At 45.9% G+C, this 9,039-nt stretch overlaps 1 protein-coding gene across 1 annotated transcript; it reads left to right on the forward strand.

Moving 5' to 3' along the window:
- Positions 1–1,087: 1,087 nt before the first annotated feature.
- nkain1 (sodium/potassium transporting ATPase interacting 1) lies at positions 1,088–7,731 on the forward strand. Its single transcript, XM_061664790.1, is given in 8 exon segments — positions 1,088–1,169; positions 3,157–3,267; positions 3,269–3,295; positions 3,359–3,439; positions 5,789–5,986; positions 6,084–6,144; positions 7,475–7,556; positions 7,640–7,731. Coding segments are annotated over 8 exon segments (624 nt in total). The 5' UTR covers positions 1,088–1,115; the 3' UTR covers positions 7,650–7,731.
- Positions 7,732–9,039: the final 1,308 nt, after the last annotated feature.

Genomic DNA, 9,039 nt, shown 5'->3' on the forward strand with positions numbered 1-9,039 from the left:
AAGCAACGAAGACTTTTTTTTTTGCTATCTCAAGTATTGCGCCAAAGTAGAGCGAGAGTATAAAGTGTAATGTTTACTCGGTTTGCTTCCGATGGAATGTGATCCAGATTGCACATCCGATGTGGATAAAGTGAAGGCGAATATCCGAGCACCTCCGCGGGCCGTCAGTGAGTTGTTGCCGGGCATCATCCGCTCATCCAAGCTCATGTCCCCCCCCTTTGTTGCTCCTCTTTTCTCCCCCCCCCTGCATGATCCACGCAGCTCCTCCTCCAGGGGGGTCGTCACCACCACGGCCAGCCCCCATCCCCCAGCACCGCCCCCCCCCCCTCCACCCCCTCTTCCTCGCTCTCCCGCCCGCCTCTTTTCCCTCACTCCTCCGGCTCCTCCTGCGCACGCCCCGGCACCGATTGTTGACAAAAGACGGCGAGGAGAGACGAAGCGAGGGAGCCCGGTGCTTTTGTTTGTTTGTTTGTCTCCCCCTTCCGCCCCCCCCCCACAACTCGCCGGTATCCCCAAACGGAATCTAGCCGGTGTCGGTGGAGCGCGACCGAGAGGAAAGAGCGAGGAGCCTTCGAGGGGGCCCGCGTTTGTTGTTCATCCGAACGTGGTGAGTCACAACGGGCTGCTTTGTGCGTCCGTCGCAGGAGCCTCCGGAGCGACGCTGCGGGCTCGGTTCCCTCCCCCCCGCCGTCGCTATCATATGATGCTGATTTCTGTCTGCAGCCCGGGGCCCATCATCACACTTTTCCGCTTCTCTTTGTGCCTTTGTGTGTGAATGTGGCCCCCCTCCCTCCCTCCCCGCCTGCCCGCAGACCCTCCGGAAGGTGTGGCCGAGGTGAGTCGCTTGTCGCCGGTGGTCTGACCGCAGCGAAGTCCTCCTCCGACCGCCTGGAAGAAGACTTTGTTTTGAGCGTCATTTCAGCATAAAATGGGCCACCCGCTGTGAGGGGAAGCACCGGTCGAGCCTCGGAGGAAGCAGCGAGGAGGCGGCAGGGAGGGCGTCCTGTGCCCGGAATGGTGTGAGCTGACACGGCCGGGCAAGTCTGGATCTGAGCGGGGAGCCGTCCTTCCCCCGGAGCCTGCGCGGCCCCAAGCCGCGTGCCGAGCCCTCCAAGATGGGGAAGTGCGACGGGAGATGCACGCTGCTGGGCATATGCGCCCTGCAGCTGGTGAGTGGCCGCCGACGACCCTGGCACTTGAGTTCCGAGGGAAACACAAATCCTTCTTCTCCACAAGTCTCGAAGGTGTAACGTCAAAAACCTCCAAGATTCAACCGAGGCTTTAGCCGGATTCTGGGATGTTGGGATGTTGACGAAATTGAATCCAGATATGATCCGGTTTGAAATCAATTGCGTATAGAGTAGTCATCCAGATTCTGGATAAAAACTCGGTTGGATCTGAGGTCTCATCCGGTTTGAATTACATTTGCTGTCAAAGTAATGTTGAACCAAATTTAATTGAGATCAGATCCGGTTTGAATGGAACGTGACATTCGTATTCAGTTTGATAGGAGTAGTCACCCAGATTTAATGTTTACCAAATTTAAGACAAGTCTGATCCAGTTGGAATGAAATACAACATTTGTAATCAGTCTTGATAATAGTAATCAAGATCTAATGTTTACCAAATTGAATTTAGACTGGATCCACTTTGAATGGAATATGACATTTGTATTTAGTCTCGGTAGTAGTAGTCAAGAGCTCGTGTTTACCAAATTTAATCTAGATCAGATCCAGTTTGAATGAATGTGAAATGTATATTCTGTTTTAAGAGTCGAGATGTAATGTTAACTAAATTGTATCCAGATCCAATCCAGTTTCCATAAAATGTTTCTTTTACGCAGTCTATAAATTGTAATGTCAGGTTTATTTCAGATCGGCTCGAATTTTAAATTTGCTACCGGTATGCTGTAAAACTAATGTCTAACCAAATGCCATCTAGATTGCATCCAGTTTGAATGACATTTGAATTTATTAAGGTGTAATGTTCACTTAATTGAAACTAAATTGGATACAGTTTGAATGGAATGCTATATAGTATGTATGTAGTCTGAAATCGTAAATCAAACCAATGTCCAGATTTGATCTGATTTGAAGGAAAACTGATTTGGAAATGTGCATCGGGAAAACTGTAATGCTTATTTGGTTTAATCTAGATATAATCCAGTTTGAGAGAAATTTGCCGTGTGTAAAACAGAATTTGAAACTACAATGAATCTGGATCTGATCCAGATTACAAATTCGTATGCAATGCTGTCATGGAAAATCTCTGTGCACCAATTCAAATGCATGCATGCATCTCAAATCTCAATGATGTTCAAGCTTTTTACTAGAGTGTGTTCCGTTAGCGAGCGTTACGCTGATTATCTTTGTATGTATGGTTGTTTTGGAGGCCTGGAACAACATCTATATGATTTATGAAGGGGCGGCACTTTTACTCGTGTAAAAGCCAGGCAAATAAATCCAAGACGTTACATACGAGCTATCTTGTTATCTCCAAACATAGACGCATAACTAGACAAATTGCTGCGTTCTGAAGGTTGCTATACAAACACAGTTATTGCTTCTGGGAAGTGTTTGGCTAATAAATTTCATATCCAATACTGTATGTAGTTACAGATAGCCCACGTCTGAGGTTCCTTGAACGCCTCACATCAATGTTAGACACTGTGTGCTGCTCGAGGGAATAATTAGACCAGCGTGCTACATGCGGGCTAATCAGACATTTTTGTCCAGTACAGTCAGTGCTTAGAGTTGCAGCTGCTTAGTGTGTGTGTGTGTGTGTGTGTGTGTGGGGGGGGTTTGCCCTCAAACATGCGCTGGTGGGCCCCCATTCGCCATCTGGCGTCCATTCTGGATTTAAATTTAGCAGCTCCTTGCGTCTAAAAATAGTTTTGTTTTGTTGTTATTTTTCTTGTCTTGTCCGAATGTAATAAGTGTGTAACACGAGCTCACCATGATGATGGCATTGAGTGTGTGCGTGGGGCGGGGGCAGGCCATTGTTGGGGACTGCGGCCCGTACATCCTCATTAGTTTGGGGGGGGGGGGGCGTCACAGACCGGGCTCCAGGCAGTTACCATGGGAACAGCCGCAGCAGTCCGCGTGACCGCGATGCGCGCCGCCGCCACGTTCTTACGGGACTTCCCCTGGTTGGCAGGTGGCCGCCCTTCAGAGGCAGGTGTTTGACTTCCTGGGCTACCAGTGGGCGCCCATCCTGGCCAACTTCCTGCACATCATGGCCGTCATCCTGGGCATGTTCGGCACCGTGCCAGTTCCGCTTCCGATACCTCATCTTTGTGAGTACCGTTTGCAGTTGCGAAAATGGGCGGGTCTGAAACAAGCCTGTTGTGTGTTTGTAGTACGCAGTGTGGCTGGTGCTGTGGGTGGGCTGGAACGCCTTCATCATCTGCTTCTACCTGGAGGTGGGCAAGCTGTCTCAGGTAACTTCTCCAGTCCTCAGTCTCCTCTTGATTAGACAATTTGAAGCTTGTACAGTGGAAACAAGTTAATCCAGATCAGGTCCAGTTGGAATGAAATTTGATATGTGTAGGCTGTGAAACTAACATCAAGCCAAGTTGAATCCAGATCAGGTCTAGTTTGGATGAATTTTGCTATTCCTTTCCTCAAAAACTAATATCAAAGCCAGATCAGATCCGATTTGAATTACATACATTTACCGTGTGTACACTGTAAAATGAATGTCAAACAAAATGTAATCCAAATGAAATTTGCATGGAGTATGCTGTAAATGTTAAGCAGGTTCAAGTGTAACGGAGATTAGATTTAGTTTACATAAAAAAATTGAAATTTGTATTGACCGTTTTAAAGAAGTAATGTTTACTAAATTCAATCCAGGTCAGATCCAGTTGAAATGTGTATTGAAGATGTCATATTTACTCAATTTAAGTTAAATTTGATCCAGTTTTAATCCAATTGGCTATGAGTATGCCCACTCTGGAAACAGCAAAAGCAAACCAAATTTAATCCAGATCGGATCCACTTTCAATGAAAGTCTCCCTTTGAATAAAATCCCAGAGGACCACCAATCGCCTGCTTTTGGCAGTTTCCCCCCCAACTTGAAACGCACGCAGGAGGCAAGTTGATGACGGAATGGGATCTCACTTGAACTGCAAAATAAGGGCAGCGTAGCAGCAGAGTAGCTTCAAAGCCTCCCGAGACCGACGAGGACGAGGGGGGTGGGGGGGGGGAGGGGAAAAACAAGCGCTCCAAAAGCCTTTCCGCCCCTTCTTTTGCTCTCTTCCCCAGTGGTTTTGAAAGTAGCGGACCGTATTCCAGCAGCCGCAAAGTCGCCCTCCCTCTCCACAACCTCAGGGCACATCCCTCACGCTTTTTACCAGTTTTTTATTCATGAGCTATTTTAGAGATCACCGCAAAGCGCACAAAGTTGAGTTCAAGTCCTTCCCCATTAGACGAGAATGTAACAATTCCTGTTTTGCGCGCCGTTACATCAGAAAGATCCGTCTGAGGCGTTCTCAACTAAGTGCTCTTTATAATGTTTATACCAACATGACGATGATGTTCCGCTGCTGCAAGAGATTTAGCCCGGAAGGCAGCCTGTTATGTTAAGAGCCTTGACAAATGAGGACTTTTTTTCTGACATTATTATTTTTTTTTTTTAACAATTTACAGGCATTATATGAAGAAAACGACAAAAATATTGATTTAAAAAAAAAAAACATGTCTTGAAAACATAGATGTATATTGAAGCACATTTCTCAGCGCTGAGGGAACAGCTGGCGCTCTCAAGGCCACCGTCGCCAATCAGAAGTCCGAAGAAAGCTATTTCTGGAAAAGGCGCAATAACAACAATGGTAACTTCAGGAAAGTGGGAATAGTCGGAGGGATTGATAGCATCACGGATGATCAAACCCGTTTAGTGTTTTTGGTTTTTCACGGCAAATCCTTGATATGATCGTCACGGCTTGAGGAAGTCATTTGGGGTGAAAGAAATGCCCCAAAAATGGCGACTTCAGTCCAGTATGGCCGACGACTCCCTGTTCACATTCGGGTGTGGGTCATTGAGACTTGTGTTATTTTAGAGTCCAACAGATTTGTTTCAACTCAAAACAGCCAAAATCCTGTTCGATTTCAGACAAAGACGAAGATGAGACCAAGATAAATCATTTTAACACTTTTTTTCTTTTTTTTTTTTTACACTATTAATTTAACCTGTAACCTGTACAACTGAATTCAAACAATGTTGAGAGGGGAAGTAAAAGTAAACAACTGAGAAGATAATGTGGTTGCATAAGTGCACACACCCTCTTATGGATGGGGATGTGGCTGTGTTCAAAATTAAGCAATCACATTCAAACTGATATTAAATGAGGGACAGAACACGTTTGTTTGATTAACGCCACAGAAATGAAGGTGGGAGCATACGTACAATTCTACCAAGTACTCCCAAATGTCAAAGCACTATGGGTGGAATTGATGACAGAGGTTTTTCATTTTTTTTGTACATTTTTATATTGATGAATGAATTAAAAAAAAAAGGGCTATAGCAAAAAGGGCACGATTTCCATCCAGGGCTAAAGGGATGTGCTTGAGCACTACTTGGGGTCTATGTGTGCACGTGCCTGCCAAAATGGATGACTTCTTGTTCAATTTCAGGCATGGCTCTAGGAGACCTTTGTTGCGTCCTGCTATGGTAGACAATTTCAATTCACGTTGATTCGTGAAACTGGTGTCGGAGGCTCATTTTGTCGACCTTTCCAGGAGGGGGCGCCACTTCCCAATCGTAATGTTTTCTCAACGTGCGCGTGTAGGACAGGGACTTTCTGATGACGTTCAACACGTCCCTGCACCGTTCCTGGTGGATGGAGCACGGTCCCGGTTGCCTGGTGACGCCGGTGTTGGACTCGCACTTGGCCCCCGACGACCACCACGTCATCACCGTCTCGGGCTGCCTCCTGGACTACCAGTACATCGAAGTGCTGAGCTCGGCCATCCAGGTCCTGCTGGCCGTAAGTAGAAAGACATCGTGTACACGCTGTGTACGACAACTACACACTAGCGTATGTACAGTATGTAAGAACATGCAACTATCTTGTCTTTGAGCAGCTTTTTGGCTTCGTGTACGCGTGCTACATGAGCAAAGTCTTCCAGGACGACGAGGACAGCTGTGAGTGTTTTCGCCTTCGTCCTTGTTGAAAGTCTTTGTCAGGGAAGTCATGTGAAATCATTTAGTTTTCGTAAGATTTCAAGTTTTACCATCAGCACGTCTGGAAGGATTCTTATGTTTCTGACTTTCTGCTTGGAGAGAGTATGAAGAAGATATTTCAAGTCACAGGGACCTGGAGTGGATTTTCTGTTTTTGAGCATAATATATCTCAGCCAAGTCGTTGAGATGGCTGAACCAGCTTGAGTGAAGTTCGGCACTCCTCTCATTGGGATATAGTGACCCAAGAGGAAATTTGTAAGTCTGACTGTCAGCGCTTCGGCAGCCATGACCCCGACCGTACATCAGTGGCGTGCGCGGCTTATAAAATGGCAGAAATACTAATTTGTGGGTTTAATATCATTCCCATGAACAACTTGGACGTCGGCGTAAGAAAATTGCAACGTGAGATGTCCTCGACTTTGTCGTTTCTAGACAGGGTGTGCTCCAGTTTCTTCCCCAACTGTCCTCAAATGATATTATCATTTTTCATTTGGTTAGCACGATAGCATAATTGCCGAAGTTCTTTTTGAATGTTTTCGGAAAACGAGAAAAAATACAAACAAATTCAACAACCAAGAAGAGGCCCAGTGGCCCCGGTTCAACTTTTGTGGATAACGATGACCTGGATGACTGGGCGCAAAAACATAAAGAAAAAGCGCAATTTCTAGCAAGCACATTGCTATTTGTGTTGTTATTGTGACACTAAATTAAAGATGACTGAGACAATTAAGATTTGAGGCTAACATTTGGTATTTTGTGTACCGAGGTGGGAGTAAGTACAGCGTAGTTGCCAGTGTTGTACTTGAATGTTTTGGGGAAAATATGAAAAAAAAAAAAAAAAAACAATTTTTGGCATGTACATTTGTATTTTGCATTGATTTGCTAACAGTTAGTTACAAATGACATAGAACATATATTCACACATTAGCCACTCTGCGCTCAGTATCTGTACTTGTATACTTGTACACCTTTTTTAAAGGTTTAATCCTAAAATTGGGGACGGAAGTCTGACTCAAGTCACATGACTTGATCACTTTTGCGAATGAGTATTTCGTGAGCACATTATACCCATTTTGTGGTCTCAAAGTAGTTCCGGTCTCTCGTGGCCACAAATTAGCGTTTTGCGTGCACGTTATTATCTGCTGTATATTGTGGACAAAATGTCCTTTTTCCCCCCGCCACGTCATGTGTGGAGCTCCATTCTTTAGCTCTCGATCCAATAAGTTCTACTAACACAGTCAGACCTCGGATGTAAAACAAAATGAATCTTTCCTCTCCTTCTCTCGCCAAGTCGACTTCATCGGCGGTTTCGACTCGTACGGCTACCAGCCTCCTCAGAAGTCCTCGCACTTGCAACTGCAGCCTCTCTACACGTAAGTCGGGCGCATTATTATTATTATGATTATTAGCCTCACGTTCTCCTTTTCGGTCTTAACGCGTCCTCTCTGCACCCCAGGGCTGGCTAACAGACGCTTGCGCCCCCTTCAAGCCCAACAGTGCCACTGCGGATGGAACGAGGTGGCGGCACCAATCGGAGAACTCGCTTAGCCCGCCTTGGAGAAGAGATGTGTGTGAGTGTGAGTGTTTGTGTGTGCCTGAGTAAGATTACCATCCCTGAATGGAATGTACCAAGCTCAGGGATGAACCGGCATGTCGGAGGGAAGGTCAGGTGGGATGAACCGGAATTCACCAGAGACACACTTCTTTACCAGCTAGCAACACGAATGTGTCTAGTCTACTACAGAATGTGTGTGTGTGTGTGTGTGTGTGTGTCACAGGACTAACCAGTGCTTTGAAATCGCACCTCGGACCATTGTTGTCGTGGGAGGGAGGGTCCCGTAATTAAAAAAAAGAAAAGAAAGGCACGACTCATTATCATTTTAGAATGTGGTGATGTCAAACTAGAGCAGTCTCGAGATTCCTACTCCCAAAGCCGTCTGCAACCGGTCTACAAAACCATCCAAAAACAAAAGCGCAGGAAACATACGGCCACGACAAAATGGAAGTTTTGCAGTTTATCGCCGCCCTTCTGTCCACTGCACCCACTTCGGGTGAATTCCACTGCAGGAGTCCGTCGAGAGCCGAAATCCCGGAAAATGGCCGACTACCTGTGCGCTTCACAACATCGCTTCGAGACTCATTTTGGTGCGTCCTGTCATGACAAACGCGCGAGGCCGGATTCCGTGTCAATCGGACACACTGGTGCCGGACGCAAACATTTTCCAACATCGTTTGGGGCGCTTTGCATTTTTGGCGAATCCTCGAACTTTGCTGCCAAGCTCTGCCCACACCCTATGACGAAAACTCACAAGAAAGAATCACAATTTAGTGTTGTCCATCTGTTTAGTGTGGCTGTGCCAAATTTGGTGTCAGGCAGGTGACTTTCCAAAGAGGAGTGGGTAGTGCAGACGGCTTTGGGATCAGGCATTAGTGCGTCTAAGGGGCGATGGTGGGAATACTCTGCATGTAAATAACCAGCCAATGACTGATTTTGTTTAAAAAAAAAAAAAAAAAAAAAGAGGGGCTTGCATTAAGTTGTGGAGGCGTGGGGGATATATTTTTGACTTCATATCTGTGTCTCTTGTTGGTCTTCTCACTCAAACATCTCAACACGCTCTTTGACACTTTTTTGTCTGTCAAATGACAGGAGACGGGCAGAATGAGGGAGACGGGTGGTCAACATCTTTACATACAGTAAAGGTGCACGCTAGTTTGAAATAATAATAAAAACACACTTTCTACATGAGATTCAAACTTGTGTCCTTATTAATAGAATGATTTTTCCATTCCTGTGAAAGCTTTCGGGATTATTTCTTTTAAGTTATTGTAGAACCAAGGAAAGGGGCAGGGTTCCAG

The sequence above is a fragment of the Phycodurus eques genome, chromosome 20, assembly GCF_024500275.1.
Source record: "Phycodurus eques isolate BA_2022a chromosome 20, UOR_Pequ_1.1, whole genome shotgun sequence".
Classification (NCBI taxonomy): domain Eukaryota; kingdom Metazoa; phylum Chordata; class Actinopteri; order Syngnathiformes; family Syngnathidae; genus Phycodurus; species Phycodurus eques.